General features: G+C 50.7%; 2 protein-coding genes and 2 pseudogenes across 5 annotated transcripts in view; 3 read left to right on the top strand and 1 right to left on the bottom strand.

Moving 5' to 3' along the window:
- Positions 1 to 4,049, top strand: part of CCDC85C (coiled-coil domain containing 85C) — a 98,414-nt gene extending 94,365 nt beyond the window's left edge. For both annotated transcript variants that reach the window (XM_015144468.3, XM_028851806.2), the window contains one exon: positions 708 to 4,049. In XM_015144468.3, coding sequence (XP_014999954.2) covers positions 708 to 797 — 90 coding nt within the window. In that variant the 3' untranslated portion in view covers positions 798 to 4,049. The remainder of the gene's footprint in view (positions 1 to 707) is intronic.
- On the top strand, positions 912 to 4,049 carry LOC106999566 (uncharacterized; annotated as a pseudogene). The gene has a single exon (XR_001446444.3). The product of XR_001446444.3 is annotated as an uncharacterized LOC106999566 (transcript).
- Positions 4,050 to 4,134: 85 nt separating this feature from the next.
- Positions 4,135 to 4,806, top strand: LOC114679641 (uncharacterized; annotated as a pseudogene). Its single transcript, XR_003731710.2, has one exon. The product of XR_003731710.2 is annotated as an uncharacterized LOC114679641 (transcript).
- Positions 4,567 to 16,125, bottom strand: part of CCNK (cyclin K) — a 30,639-nt gene continuing 19,080 nt past the window's right edge. Inside the window, exons 5-11 of the mRNA XM_015144467.3 lie at positions 15,210 to 15,315; positions 14,660 to 14,717; positions 13,708 to 13,877; positions 13,100 to 13,365; positions 12,437 to 12,470; positions 9,036 to 9,107; positions 4,567 to 5,922 (exon numbers count right to left, since the gene is read on the bottom strand). Coding sequence (XP_014999953.1) covers positions 5,297 to 5,922; positions 9,036 to 9,107; positions 12,437 to 12,470; positions 13,100 to 13,365; positions 13,708 to 13,877; positions 14,660 to 14,717; positions 15,210 to 15,315 — 1,332 coding nt within the window. The 3' untranslated portion in view covers positions 4,567 to 5,296. The remainder of the gene's footprint in view (positions 5,923 to 9,035; positions 9,108 to 12,436; positions 12,471 to 13,099; positions 13,366 to 13,707; positions 13,878 to 14,659; positions 14,718 to 15,209; positions 15,316 to 16,125) is intronic.

The raw sequence follows: 16,125 nt of genomic DNA, 5'->3' as shown, positions 1-16,125 counted from the left end.
CCTTGGATGGCTGAGGGGAGGCCTCGGAGGCACTGAGAGCCCCGGCTGGTCGTCACCTCACTGCCCCCTGCCCTTCCCAGAGGGCCCGTGGTGTCTGCAGATCTGCCCTCCCCATGAGGGGCTCTGGACAGAGCCTGAGCCCCCCACCCCCTGGGGTTGGTTTGTTCACCCCAGGTGTTCCCTGGGTGCTGGCCCCTGGGCCTCCCAGCTTGCTGGTGCCCCCCGTGGCTGCTGGCTGGGCAGGTGGTGCTCAGAGCAGGAGGTCCAGGTGGAAACCCTCAGTCTGCCAGGCTGGGGCCGCCCAGGAGAGCCCCGTGCCCAACCCAGCTGAGCACCATCAGTGGTCTCCTTGGGTGCTTGCAGGAGCCATCGGGGAAGGAGTTTCATAGGGTATGAACCCAGGGCTTAAATGGGGGCGAGGGGCTCTGAACTGTGCAGCCCCTCCCCCACATCACCTAGTGGGGCTTATGGACCCCACTGGACAGCTGCAAGGCTGAGCCACACCCCAGCAATGACCTGCTCAGGCCCGATAGCGGGCATGCAAAGACCTGATGTGGGTGTCTCTGGGCCTGCAGTGGCCTCGGCGTCCCTCCTGGCCCCATGGCTCTGAGGTCGTGGGTGATTCTGCCGTGATGAGGCGGCGGACGCACACAGCCGGCAGGTGGACGCGGGTGAGGCCACCACTCACAGCTCTGTCCTCTTCACAGGTGGTCTGGAGAAAGCTGGGAGATGCAGCCAGCTCCAAGCCCTCCATACGGCAGCACCTGTCTGGGAACCAGTTCAAGGGGCCTTTGTAGGGCCACTCTTCTGTGGACGTGGACTGGCCCTGCTGGGAGTCCCCAGGGGGAGTTTCAGGCCCCAGACACGGGCAGGACCTCCAGTCCAGCCCTTGTCTTCTTTCTCTGTGGTGAACTGTACATAGGACGCTGCCCGCCCTGGCCCAGCTGCCATGGCTCCGATGCACTGGCCCAGCTGCCATCTCCCGCCTCACACACCAGCAACCTGGGAAGGAGACGCCGCGGCCGTTCCTGCAGCAGAGCAGCCCGGACGCCTTGTTCCCTCTCTGGGCCCCGAGCCCTGAGCCCCATGAGCAGGAGGCTGCTTCTGAGATCCAGCCTGGGGACTGTCCAGGCTCCTGTGTCCCGCCTGGGATGGAGGGGCCACTCATCAAACCCTCTACTCCCCGGCTGCCACCCACACTGGACGGACAGCACCGCTACCTGGGTCTTGACACAGGTGGTACCACTTCTCGCCCACGTGCCGTGGCCTGGCCCACCAAGCACTGGGTCCCCGGCACGTGGACAAGGCCGCTCACCATGTCTGTGGCTGGCTGGAGGCTGCCCTGGGCCCTTCCTGTGACCCCATATCTGGAGCTCAGGGTGCCCTCACCCCTGGGGATCTGCACCCAGCCACCCAATGCCTGCTGCTCCTTGCTTTTGGAGGTCATCCCCCTCCCCCACAGTCTCTGCAATGTCCCCCTGCCACCCTGTCCAGGCTATGCCCTTTTTGGGCTCCTCCTGCCCCATGCCTGGGGCACGTCCCTATTTGTGGTTTACATGACAGGCCAGTAACATAGGAAGGGCCTGGGGAGAGTTTCTGGGCTGAGCCATATGTGATTTTCCTGATGGGCAGCACTGGGCCACAGCTGGGGCTCTGGTTGGCTGTGACCTCCCCCAGGGCCTGGCTGCATCTCGGGTCCCTGTGGACAGAGCTCTCCGGGCTGCAGATGAGAGCTGTTCTTTTTGGGAAGGAGGGGGTCTGGTCAGGTTCTGCCTTTAGTTTGTGGTGTGACCTTTAGCAGTTCACTCAGCCTCTCTGGGATCTTGGTGGAAACAGGGCTCTGAGGTTCCTTTCAGCCATGCTTATGGCTTCAGGTCATCCGGCACACACAGGGCAGGGGTCCGCACTGGGGGGTGTGAGCCGACAGCTGACCTGCTGGAGAGGCCAGAGGGCGGCCGGACGGAGCTGAGTGCCGCTGCCTTGCCGTCGCTGCGGGTGGACGGTTGCCTCCCCACTCTGAGCCCGTGTTCTCCGTTGTAAAATCGGCAGCAGAAGGCCCTCCTCACAGGATTCTGGGATCAAGTGAGATCTTCCGTGTAAATGACCATGTACAAACTGTAAAGTGCAATAGAAAATGTGGTGTGTGAGGAAAATAAGGCCGAGGGGGTAAGTGATGTGTGGCACATGACGGGAGATCCCAGAGCCGCAGTGCGGGGACAGGCGCTTCCCCACACCCGCTCACGCCGCTGTAAGCAGCCCTGGCTCTTGAGTCCAGGACCTCACCAGGTCCTCATTAGACTCCTGTGGTCTTCCAGCAGGTGCTCAGAACCCCACCCGAAGAGCCCAGGGAGGCTGCGGTCCTACCCAGCAGGTCTCACACAGGCCCACGGCTGGGGATGCAGGCAGGAGGAGGGAGGTGGCTGCCCTGCCCCTCTCCCGAGCTGGCGGCTCTATCCTGAGCAGTTCTCGCGGCCTGTTTGCTCTCAGGGGAAAGGCTCACGCCCCCCATCTTAGCCCCAGGGCTGCAAGTGGGTGCTGGTGATGGGATGGTGTGGTGCTCCTGCTGTGGGTGCTGGTGATGGGATGGTGTGGCACTCCTGCTGTGGGTGTCGCCAGGAGGCTCTTTGGATTCTTTGGGAAGGAGTGTCACCCGGTCAGGTGGTACGCTCCCCGGTCACTAGCGGTGTACACGGGAAGTGGGGTGAACACCTGCTGCTCATGGTACCCAGTGATTCTTGCCCGAGTGGGCAGTTGGGCAGACGCCCTTCTGGGTCTTGGAGTCCAAAGAACCGCAGAGTAGCCCAAGGGGTGTGGGTCAATTCTGAGTGGAAGCCAAGTCTGGGAGCCCGTGTGCATCATGTTTGGGTCAGGTTGGCTTGGCCACCACTGAAATAAGCAATAAGTCCGGGCTCCTGGTACCTGCGGATCTCCTGCAGACAGGCCCAGAGAACAGCCTTGAAGCCACCTTTCCCCCTCACGGGGACTGACCCTGTCTTTAATGCTGCAGTGGCATCCAGGATCAGTGGAATGTTGCTTTGAGAACCCTCCTGCCTGTTACAGAGGCAGCACAAAGCTGGTGCCCCCTGGGCCAACACGGCACTGGGATGGCTTTCTAGGACAGAACTCTGTTGGTGACAGTCACATCTCAAACTAATAGCTGATTTTAAAAGCCAGCAGCAGCGACGCCACGTACCTGAATACAGGTGGCGGTTGCAGAGCCGTGCGCTGTAGAGGGTCAGATGGGCCTTCCCACAGGGGAACCCTGGGGGCGCTGCAGCTCAGGGTGACTCCCGGCTCTGTCACTAGCAGGGAGGGCAACCCCTTCCTTCTGGAGCCTTAGCTCTGAAAGCCCCCAGTGGGGGTGCCCTTTCAGATGCCCCCTTTCCATTTCGAAGGCTCTGATGCTTGATCTTGAAGCCGGATGCGGCACTGGCACTCGGCTTCCGTTTCCACTGTGACAGACGGAGGTCTCCTTTCTAGCCCCAGCCCAGCGGCCAAGCCCATCCTGGCCTTAGAACATGCTGAGCACATTTTGTAGGGTGGCACCTTTCTATCCAAGTACGTCAGTGTTTAAAGAGAAAAAAGTGACCTTTCATTTTTTTTTCTTGAAACTTGAGGAAACAAGATACATACTACTGATTTTTTTTTTTTTTCTTAAAGAAAACTAAATGCATGACTGCAGAGCGGTAGAGGTGTATATTTTTCATACCGTGGGGGGAAAGTATTTGTGCTGCTTTTTGGAGATGGACTGGAACGTCTGGTTTCTGTCCCCGGGCCCGGCAGCTACGTCTTATTTTCTGTAGAAGGTGCCACAGTGAGACCCGGAGCCACCCCTTCCTGCCCTGGCGCCGTTTAGAGCTGGGAGCCTGTGGACTCCCGGCCTGTTTCTACCTTCTATTCAACCACTCTGACGTGGGGAGACAAGAATAGAACTTTTTGATAGTGTGGTAAACACATTGATTTGAACTATTTTAGTAAAAGGAGTAATAAACAAGATTGTGATAGTGTCTACTTTGAGCTAGATAAATAAAGGCCTCTTTGTGAGCCTCCTGGCTGGGTGCTCAGTGCTTGTTTCCGTCATGGGTGGCAGGGTCAGCAAGCAGAGACAGGGCCAAGGCCCTTCAAGCACCTCAGATGGGGGCTCAGTCGGGGCCCCTTCCACAGACACAGCCCTGGCCCCTCAAGGTGGATGGCGAGGCCGCTGCTCCTCCAGCTGCCTCCGTCTCATCGCAGGCCAGAAGTGGAAAGGGTTTCAAACCCAAGCCTGTGTTCCCGTCTGTGTTCTATGCAGCAAGGCTTGAAAGTTTCAAGCTGGTTTGGAACTCAACCAGGTCCTCCAAAGGAAACCAAGGCAGGCACAGGATGGGTGCAGGCTGGCTTGGCAGGCCAATGTGCCGATCCACCCAGAGTGCCCTGGGAGGCAGTGGGGTTGGCTCTGGCTCCTGTGAACTGCAGCCAGGCCTCTCCCGGTGCCCAGGGTCCGGAAGGAGGGGCTTGTACAATGTTATCACCCGGGGACTGCGAAGGCCTGGAGCCCTACCTTCCACCCATTAACAGAGAAAGGGATAGTTTCAGAACTGCTTTTATTTGGATAACTGACTGAAGGAGTCTCATTTGTAACCAAGATGGAATTCACAGTATGTTGTTACATTCACACTTAAAAAATGTATCTCTATGTACAGGAATTTGCAAATAGATGTAAACATACATTACTTTCCAAGTACATTTCTCCCCTTCTCCTTGGAGGAAAAAAAGCCATCCAACGAGGCAACCCCTTCAAAATGATTTTAATACAAAGGATGCAAACATCTATAAATCAAAAATGTGGTTCTTCTGACCCTTCTGGGTGTCATGGGAGAGAACGTCATTGAATGAAAATGACAACAGCTTGACTTCAGATGGAATTTGACTATTTAAAATGAGTTTCCAGGAAAAGTAGGCACTGATTTCTAGAAGGAAATTAACTCCTTACCGAAGCTATTTATTGAGCCAATATGGCTGGTTAACATCTTCACTAGTATAAAGTAACCCAGTGCAGGACTCTCAGACATTAGCTGAACCAAGTGTACACAGTCAGACTGCAAGGGCGCTGATGAGGCTACTCTGAAAGCTGGCTGTCCCCGTCCTCTAGATGTGAGGACCACCCTGATTTTATCCCAGGGGCCTGGTCCATTCTTCCCATACTGCAACTGTCGCGCATTATATAAGGTACCCTGCTGCTTACCCACTTCAACTACTCTGCAAGTCGATTAGAAAAACTTGTTAAAAAAAACAAAGGGGGAAAAAAAGGCTCACGTTATCTCATCCAGGCTGCCCGCCCCAGTCCCCCAACTGGAGGCATGCCAGGTGGGGGAATGGGCGGGGGCACAGGGGGCTGTCCTCCAGGGGGCACGGCAGGAGGTGGGTAGCTGGCTGGAGGCAGGCCCAAGCCTGGAGGAGGATGAGGGGGGACTGCATGGGTAGGGGGCAGGCGTGGAGGTGGGGGTGGGAAGTTGGGGTTGTAGGTGGGTGGGGGTGGAGGGTAGCCAGGAGTAGGGGGCGGGATGGCAGGTGGGGGGAAGGAGGCTGGGGGAGGAGGCACAGGTGGTGGGGGCGGATTGGGTGGGTAGACATGGGGGTGGTAGGGCAGGTGTGCAGGTGGGCCGTATGCGGGGGGCAGGGCGCCGTAGGAGGGTCCCTCGGTCTTCATCATGGACTGCAGGCTCTGGTAGCCCTCTCCAGACATGTAGGAGCTGGTGGTGGACATCCCAGTCATGTAGCTGGAGGGCGGCGGGGGCGGGGGCCGGTGTGGCAGCGGCGGTGGCTGGTGCACAGGGGCCGGGTGAGCCGGAGGAGGAATCTGGACTTTGGGGAGGTCAGTGGCATCCACAGGGCCCGGCGGCTCAGCCTCACCTAAGGCAGCAGCGAGGGGAGGCTTCCGGTCTGCAGGAGAGAGATGTGTTGGTGCCCGGCCTCTGCAAGCAATAGCTGCTTTTTCAGTGCCTCCTGGCCCTTCAGGGCCATCTTTACAGAGGAGCAGGGAGCAGCTGCCCCTTCCTCTGTGGCCCAACACATGGGCCCGTTCCCCATGTCCTGATGCCACCAGATGTCTCCCCACCATTTGTCAAAAAGGCCCTCCACCCTGTCTGTGATGAGCTGGGGTTTCCCTCCCTCAGCCCTAACCACACCACCCGCAGGCAGTCTCGGCAGCACACGAAGCCCCCTTGTGCCCTGGCCCCAGCCCCCTCTTCCTAGTGTAAAATGTGTGGGGGCTCCTCTGTTTTTCTGCCTTCAGAAACTGACCCCAAGAGTCAGGGCCACACTGAACTCCTGTCTGCAGCAGTGGCATTTTGCAGAAAGCCTCAGAGTTGGTCAAATGAATGTGATGGCATTTAAAATAATTCCGTACAAGTCTCTGACATTCCCAATGTACCCATCGAAGCAGCAATTCAGGTTCTATTCTACTCAAGAGGGGTTAGATCAAACCCCACTGCGTACTCTCAGATAGCAGCCTCCTTGAGAGGAGTGTGTGCAAGCGTGCTGCGCGTGCGTGCTGCGTGCTACGTGCTGCGTGTGTGTGCATGCTTCGTGTGTGTGCGTGCTGCTGTGTGTGTGCGTGCTGCTGTGTGTGTGCGTGCTGCTGTGTGTGTGCGTGCTGCTGTGTGTGTGCGTGCTGCTGTGTGCGTGCGTGCTGCTGTGTGTGTGCGTGCTGCTGTGTGTATGCAGCAGGGATAGGCAGCACTAGGTGTCAAGCACACCCAAGATACTTGTGCTCAGAACCAGCCTCAGGCCCCTCCCGCAGCGCCTCCCAGCCCATGAGCCCTCATGCCCCCTTCCGCCAAAGCCTTATTTAACACATTTTGGCCTGTGATCTCTTGGTCACCATCAGACCCCTGGAAAATGGCGTCGGAACACCCCACCACAAGTAGCCAAACACACAGAATGAGTGTCCTTTCCCAAGGCAGCACAGGAGACAAACCATAGGCACAACATTTCTGGTTCCAGAGAACATAAAGAGGACAAAGGCCATGAAGATGCTTCTGGTTCCCCAGGCACTTGGGTTAGGGAAGGCAGAGCATGACATCCTGGTTGTGTAGACGTGGCCATTGGCACACAACCCGTTTGATCTTGCCAAAGCGAGCATGAGCAGGATTGATTGGGCTGGTAACAGGTGTGCCATTGGGGACTGCCTGTGCAGATCAGCCCTCGCCAGCCACTGGGCAGGAAGGCCATATATGCCTGGCCTTAGAGAACTGGCTTTGGCTCCAGGTCAGGGCCAGATGCCCTGTGGTTCCAGAAGCTGACTAAAAAAGAGGTGCAGAAAAGCGCTGACACCCTTCAATGCCTCCTGTGTGTCATTCCACAGCCACCTGGGCCACAGGCCTGCTCCTCTACCTTGCAGAAGCCAACTCTTCCAACACTCGACCCTGCAGCCTGAATCTTCAAGTCACCAGTGCACCCGCCCTTGTGCTGTGTGACTGAGCTCGAACAGCAAGTGGGGGTCTATCCTCGGCACCCCATTCCCTCTGTACACTTGCTCCTGACCAAGTGCCATACACTGCCACCAAACCCCTCCCTAAACATCACTGCTGACCTGAACACCTCTTCCCATGGTCTAGGGCCTCCCAGGAAGCGTGCTTCCCTCCGTTCCTCGTGGCCCAGCTTTACTGTGCCTCCCAGGCCCTGCTCTTTCCAGCCATGGCCTCCTGGCAGTGTATCTGGTTCCCAGGTCCCACTCAAGTCCCAGGCCTACTCCTGGCTGTCTGTAATGTGGGAGGGAGCAGAGCTCTGAGGCCTCCACAGCAGCTACTCAGTGCCCTGGAGGCAGCAGCACCTCTCTGGCCGCCCCGGGATCCCCAGGTGAACCATCCGTCTCCTCAGTGAAGGCACAGCCCCAGGCTTGGACCAGGGGAACTGTACTTGGCGAGGAGGTGCTCCTTAAATGCTTCACGAGCAGCCGCAAGCATTTTTTTAAGTAAAGTTCATATTGAATTGGGGGTTTTGGGATTTGGCCCAAAGTGGAAAATGACGCCTCTGTTCTCCCAAAGCACAAACACTATCATGATTGAGTAAAAACAGAAATGTAATCTGTGGCACATCTGCTACGGGCACACGGTGCTGTGAGCCCCAGTGTGAGCCACGTGCACCAACCAACAGTGAGTGCAGCAGGCTGGAGGAGCTGCTGACAGAGGCTCGGAAGCCTCCGGAGTATTAACCATCTTTCGGAAAGAAAACACAGGTCACTCAGGCCTTCTCTAGTGTGTCACCTTCTGAAATGGTGCCACAGGTAAAGAATGCCATCTACTTTACAGCTTTTCTCTTCTATTTCCAGTGGTATCAGAGAGGCTTTCCAGCTTACCATGTACCTGTTGAGAACTTTTCACTCTTTCATTTACTCTGTACAATTGCTTATTCTTCAAAATGCATAAGATGACACACCGCCAACAGGAAGCAGGTGTGGGGACGGCCAGAGCCTGGCAGCCACAGTAACCCTGCCTCCATCTGGATACACGTTCAGTTGGCAGGGTTTGGCTTTCTTTCCTAAAACTGATTCTAATACAATGTGTAGTTTAGCATTTCTGGATGTGAGAGGTCAGAGAATATTCAGATATACTTAACAATTTACAACATTCTCAAAATACCTGGTCAAAACGAGAACTTGTTTTTGAGACAGGGCCTCCCTTTCACCCAGGCTGCAGTGCAGTGGTGCAATCATAGCTCACTTGACTGCCCAGGGCTCAAATGATAGTTGGGACTACAGGCGTGTGCTACCACACCTGGCTAATTTTTTTGGACAGGGTCTCACTTCGTTGCCCAGGCTGACCTCAAACTCCTGGGGTCAGGTGATTCCCCTGCCTTAGCCTCCCAAAGGGCTGGGATCAAAGACACGAGCCATTGCGCCCGGCCCGAGAACAGTTTTGCAAAGATTCCTGCCCGTGGCTGACGCTGTCAATCTGGGCCCCACAGTCTTCCTTTTCTAAGCTCCCAGGACCTGCTGCATCCACTATTCAGCGGCGATGTGCACAGCTGGCCAAGCTGCTTCGGCAGATGCTTACCTGGAGGTGGGTGGGCTGGAGGCAACGGTGGGTGAGTGGTCTCAATTTTGGGAATTTTAGGTGGTGGTGGTTCTACGAAGAAAAAGCAGATTAGAAAACCACTCATACTTCTTCACATGAATAAGCATGTAATATGAAAAATGTACTGGCAGAGATTTCTTTGGAGAAAAACAACAGAGATGACCAAGGCTTTAAGGGAACTTGAGGAAGGTTTCAGCTAAACCATTATGCCTGAATCCTGTTAACAAATGAAATATCACCTCCCTCCAAAAGACCTGTGAGCTTCCCACAGGCAGCCCATTTTCCATGTCTACCTAAGTTTCCTTGCTGACCACTTCACACAAGTCCTTCCAACCATGTGAGACCAGCAGAGCAACGTCTTCATGAGCACGTATGACCTGTCTGGAGTCCTCCCTGGTAGAGAGGACACAAAGAAAGGTCCAGAGGAGCAACATCATGTCACTGAGTCCCCTGAGGGCTCACAAGAGGGTCTATCTTTTCATTCTTAGACATAGTTTATTTTCTCTCTCCCAAATACTGACTTCCAGTTGGCAGCACGTCAGAAGCAGCACATTAACTGGAGTCAGTAGAGCTCTGGAGGCTGACACGCTGACGGCAGGAAGAATGTGCCGCTCATAAAAGCCCAGCAGTTGGGACCCCTTGAGGTGGAGGAAACAGCCCACCCTTCCGGGTCAGGCAGTGGCACGTAGCCAGAATCCACAATGACAGCACTAGGTCTCCAAGGCAGCCCAAGGGAAGTCCAATCTCTTCTGTTTAAGAAGGCAGCGTGCACATTGCAACTGAAAAAGAACCCTATTTTTCTGTTTGCATGTTGAGGCTTTTTCTTCCTGAAATGTACTTTCTTCTGGCTTGTACACCACTCAGATCTGAGTCTCCTCTGCCATCACTGGCCTCTTTCTCTGGATTTCCTCCATCTCAAATACAGGCTCAATTCAAGGTCCAGGGACCTCCTCTCTCTTCACCCTCTTCCTCAGAGTCCAAAGCCCCTGAGTGGACAACTACAAACCTACATTTCTAGTGTCCCTCTTGCCACCAAAACCATGACCCATCCCTAGACCCAGCAATCAGCACCTCACACTCCACCTTTTCCCTCTGTATCCTGTAAATGGTATTACTCTCACCTCAAGTACCCACCTCCTGCCTTTTTTCACAGCTGTTAATAGCTAAAGCTGTCTACATCAGGGCTGTCCAACAGCAATATAACTGAGAACCACATATCTATACTTTTAAACTTTCCAGGCACCACTTTATTTTTTGAGACAGGGTCTCGCTCTGTCACTCAGGCTGGAGTGTAGTAGTGTAATCATGGTTACTGCAGCTTCAACCAATCAGGCTCGAGTGATCCTGCTGTCTCAGCCTCCCATAGCTGGGACCATAGGTGTGGCGCCACCATGCCCAGCTGATTTTTAAATTTTGTGTAGTGATGGGGTCTCCCTACGTGGCCCAGTCTGGCCTGGAACTCCTGGGCTCAAATCACGCCCTGGCCTCCCAAAGTGCTGGGATTACAAGTGTGCCAGAAACCGCTTGAACAAGTAAAAGGAGCACTCCAGCCTGGGTAACAGAGCAAGACTCTGGAAATAAAAGGAAAAAGGATCAAAATTTGTTTAACCCAATAGATCGGAAATTTTATTTCAACATGTAACCAATATAAAGCTTTACTAACGAGATGTCTTATGTTCTCCTTTCTTGGAAATCTCTGTGTATTTTGTACTGTCAGTGCTTCAGAATTTGACCCAGCCACATTCTCAGTGCTTGTAGCCCTCTGCAGCCAGTGGTCTCTGGCATGGCATTGCACAGCTGAGTTCCTCTATAAAGTTTCCCCTGGACCTGTCCTTTGTGCCCCGCAGCCAGCATGCCGAGGCCACCATGTTTCACCATGTTTCCCATGGGTGCCAGCAAGATTCTCCCCATTCCCAACCACTTGCCCTATTTACTGCTGCCAGGGCACTCGTTCTCAAATGAATTTAGATGAAGCCATTCCCCTGCTAAATCTCCAATGGCTTCCCTTGCCTCTGCCAAACTCATAGTCCTCCAGGTAAACTCTGTGATCTGGTCCTAACCCACGTTTTAGACTGTATCAGAACCTTCCACCTTACTGCTCCATCCACCCGTCCGCTCCCACGGCTCAAACGCAACTCTTCCTTCAAGGTTGCATGTAGCTTGTTTCCTGACTCTGACAGACCTGCACGTCAACTCAACTCAACTGCATTTCATGTGGCATGGAATGCCCATTCTTGTGTCTCATGTTTAATGTTGGTCAATATGAAGCTAATTAAAAAATTCACCTGTAGGCTCACACCTGTAATCCCAGCACTTTGGGCAGGTCACCTGAGGTCGGGAGTTCGAGACCAACATGGAGAAACCCTGTCTCTACTAAAAATACAAAATTAGCCGGGCCTGATGGTGCATGCCTGCAATCCCAGTTACTTGGGAGGCTGAGGCAGGAGAATCACCTGAACCCAGGAGGTGGAGGTTGTGGTGAGCTGAGATTGCACCACTGCACTCCAGCCTGGGCAATAAGAGTGAAATTCTGTCTCAAAAAAAAAAAAAAAAAAAAAAAAAAAAAATTCACCTGTACTGAACTCATCATTCCCTCAAATATACTGAAAAAAAGAAAAAAAAAAAGTAGCTCTATCATAACTGTAAGATTTCACAGCAGTTTAATAAATGGAACTAAGAACCGAGAACATGGTTCTAAGAATCAGGAACTACTGGAACTAAGAACCAAGTAACAAAGAAGGACAAATGAGTCAATGGGGTCTGTGCCTTCCAAGAGTTCAGTATGACAGGTGGACTGATCCTGTGACAAAACATTTCTAACTTTCTGTTCTGTAATTGTTCCAATTTTGCTCGCTCCTTCTGTTTATTTCCAATATAGACGTGAACTAACTTTGGGTTCTAGACATGTGACACCCCCTCAACCCAAGTGTGTTTAAAAGAGGCCTTGCCTGCATGGGCAGCTGGGCTGGGCCAGGTTGGGGCAGTCTGGGCAGCACACCTGCCCCTACTGCCCACCCCATCTGCTGTGGCTTGGTGCTTGGGAGAGGACTCTTGCTGCTGTGATGGGGGTAACTCATCTGTAAAACTAAAATTGCAGCAACAGTTCTCCTACACCCATAATTATATTTTTATATATGTTACTGAGTACATTTTTATTGCCAGTAATGTTTTCTGTATTGATAGCTTCGTAAGAGCACAATTTTAAAATCTATGATCACGTGATGAACAGAAAGACAATGCTGATGGAAGTTTTAGATGAGCTCTAAAGTTAAGATTTAAGGCCAATTTAGATCTGAAAAGAAACAATGTTGGCTAAGAATTTAAAGTTTTGCATATAAACACATAAAACTAAAAACCAAAACATCAGAACAGGAAATTACCTGCTGCTTTGTTCTCTTCTTTGGGAGAAACAACCTGTTACAAAAGAAAATACACAATTGTTAGCCGGGATCCCGAGTATGATGAGAAAAAATGCCTTATCCAGCTACCATCAGAATCAGTGACAGCAGTCACTCTGAACAGCCTCAGACAAAAATTATTTCTGGCCTGATCTCTGAGGGCAAACCACGGCACCTACCAGATCATCATTTCTGCTCCCTTCCTCTTTCCATTTACCAAATAAGACAGAATGACTAGCTTTCCTGAATGGTGAGTTCTGAGTAAACACTAAGTTTCAGGACCACTTGGGTGCAGGAAACAGTCCACTGTTTGGGGTCAGTCAGCTGCATCGAAGCAGCATGCACAACAACACTGCTAGGACACAGCAACAACACCCTGTCAGGCTTCAGAACCCTGGCAGGGATGAAACAGGCAGCAGGGCTGGAGCCGGGCAGACAGCCCCCTCCCTCCTGGTTCTGAGGCAGCCTGTCCTTGGAGCACCTTCGTTTTTAGGCTCCCCACCAACAAGCAGTCGGACTGCGAGTTTCGGTGAACGTCCCCTGCTTCCAGTGTTCCCTGTGCTCGCTTAGAAATGGGAACAGTGCTCAAGTGTGGCTGCCACCTGGAAAGCCCGCTCTACCCAGGGCCTGCTTCGGCCCACTCACCACGGCTCGCTTAACCTGTCGGGGAGAACTGGGCTGCGGAGAGGGTTTCTTGGGCTGTTGGGCTGGCTGCTGCTGCTGGGCTGGTTGCTGGGGGTCCTTCTGCTGGGGCTGGGATGGTTCAGAGCTTTGAGACGGCTGTGACTGCTGTACTTGCGGCACTTGTGGTGTAGGCTGAAGAGATGGGGGCTGTTGCAGCTGATGGGGGGTGTGATGAGGCATCTGTTGTTTTCCTTGTGAGTAAAGATCCAGGATTTGGTGGCAGATGTCTAAATGATAGCCAACAATCACATTTTACACAAACTGGTATTTTAAATAAAATTTTACCTGGATAAAGAATCAGTTAGGATACCCCTATGAGGACCTAAGCATGAATCACATTTACAACTCACCCCATCTTTGTTGTGTGCAATAGTGGTGTGTGTTTTCAGTTCATCAGAAGTATGTGTTTGGACAAAGTGGAAACTATTAGGTAATTTAATTAACGATGCTTCTGAAATATTGCTCACATATGTCTATTTGGGAAAATCCATTCTTGGGACTCAGGGTACACATGGAAGAATAATCTCAACATGGAACATCCTCACAAGAAAGCTTAGCATGCCTGGTACCTTCCAAAACGTCAACTGGGACATCTTGAACAAACTGCTCCCACCATCTCCTGTACATGGGTTTGGAGGTCCATTCTTGTATTTCAAATTTGCACAAACGTCCTGCAAGATACATCACTGCTACTGCTATGATCTCGGGTTCCCACTGCAGTGACAAGGTGGTGCAGAGACTAGTTCAACAAGAAAAAAAAAAAGGTTAGATTATATGATCTAACATTTATGATCAAACCAGCACATGGAGATGCCATAACTAACCATTAATTTGCTTATTCTCCCCTAAATTTAAAGTACTATAAATAAAAAAAACTCGTCTTTACTCTTCTAAGGGTACCCAACTAAGTTACTTTAACCACAGTTAATAATTTATCTATTCCTTAAAGAATCAGAAGAATTCTAGCACATCCAAAAATCACTACATCAATGAAAATGACTTATGTTATTCAAACTGTTAATATCCTAGCCACTCAGCTGTTTCTTCAAATGAAATCTTATGGGGGAAGTCAAATGTGAGAGAACTTCACTGACTGAGGTGGGATGGGGCTGGCAGCAACTCCATTCACAGGCATTCTGTTTCCCACCATGGTCCTTCATTAGATCCCTGGCCTCTCAAAAGAAAGTCAAGGTTCTAAAATGATACCAGGAAGTATATTTTTGCAGAACCAAATGGGCTCTAAGTATTGAGTTTTCAAAATTCTCCAGTGTACTGTTTTGGACTTATGTTTCAGACTGGTGATAAAAGGTCAGCACCTCACGCCACCATGCGAGCAGAAGGAAACCCTCTGCTGGGAAGCAGATGACCTAGACGCCAGCCACAGCTTTGCCATTAACTGGCTCCTCAAGCCAGGGCAAGTTAATTTCTTCTGACACAAAATGAGGGGTTTAGATGAAATAGCCCATAAAGTCTTTGCCTATTTTAAAACACTATAATTAATCAACATTTGAATATGTATACCTGTCATTTACAAATGTCCATGCCATTTGAACCAACTTTTGAATTTTGTTTTTATCACCTAGAAATGGAGACAAAAAGGTAAATTAATAGCAATAGGAAAAAAAGTTCACAGGCAGCAGCAAGTATTTATTGAAAACCTACCAAGTGTTCAGCACGACTCAAATACACAGCAAAGAGCTTTTGCCTGGGAAACAAGGATGAACGATGTGGGTCCACGTCCTATCCCTTCTTCCTCCTCACGACCTACGCTGAACCACCATGTATGGAAAACCTGGCTCCAAGGCTGAGTTTATTAGTCCCTTTAAAAAATTCGGACTCATTTTCCTGCCTCTCGTATCACTTGGCAACTGGATGACAGAGCCCGTTTATACATAAAAGGAAACAGCATTAACAGCTGCAATACTGAATTGACTGAGCAAGCCACGTCCTTGGTATTTTACACATCAAACTTTGTTTTCCTCTTTTGAGAAGCATAATTTGAGTCTTTATAATCAAATTATAAAGACTTGATTTCAGAATGAAAAAGTTCTTCTGAAAACTTTCTTCTTACCTTTGAGTTGCTTTGCATATTTGAGTAGGAACTGGTATGGATGTTCTACCTGTAAATCAAACTTGATGGTCTGCAGTAAGATTCTTTCCAGAACCATTACTTCCTCCTAAAAATCAATCACAAATGTTAGGATAGTAATTACAATTGCAGGTCTCAAGCAGCATTATAAAAGTGAGCTTTCCTGTCTATTTATTCTCTCTTCAAGTTATATTGTAGCAACTGTTTTTCATTCCTTTCTCTCCCACTCAGACTTTTAACATGCTCAGAGACACTGATAAATTCTGAAAAGATCCCAAACAGGCAGACAAAGCAGAGGGTTAATGTAAAAAAAATACTGAAAACAAAAAGATACTTAAATATATTATTATTTTAAATACACACGAGTCTCCCTTTACAAAACAGATCTTTACGTTACTGATAATTTGACTAAACTGTAATTTCTTTCAAGACCTTAAATTTAAAAAACGCAATCTTTTAGGAATTTTCATTGAAAACACTTTAAGCAAGAAAGAGTTTATGATAGCCAGCCTCATGAAAACTCAGACAGATAAGTTGTACCAGTGTGTGTGTATGTGTGTGTATATATACTCATGTACACATATAGTGTATTGTGTGTGAATGGGGACAAATCAATTTTGTGTTTACATCTTTCATTTATTTGAAATAAACTGTCCCAACATCACTTACTGAATAAATGATCATTTCCAATTTTATTTAAAATGCTACCTAAATCACCTCCTAAACTATGTGCGTATGTCTGCCTATACACACTATCTTTTCTGTTCACTGCTATGTCTGCCTACTCCTGGACCAGGATCAAAGGGATGTGGGTGGGATACAATAGCTCAAGTATTACTTCTTTTTTACAAACTGTTTCTTGATTCTGCATGTCCCCTTCACTCAAATTTTAGTAACC

The sequence above is a fragment of the Macaca mulatta genome, chromosome 7 (assembly GCF_049350105.2).
Source record: "Macaca mulatta isolate MMU2019108-1 chromosome 7, T2T-MMU8v2.0, whole genome shotgun sequence".
NCBI lineage: Eukaryota > Metazoa > Chordata > Mammalia > Primates > Cercopithecidae > Macaca > Macaca mulatta.
The sequence above is the reverse complement of the archived record's forward strand: the minus strand, read 5'-3'. Positions and strand labels throughout refer to the sequence as shown.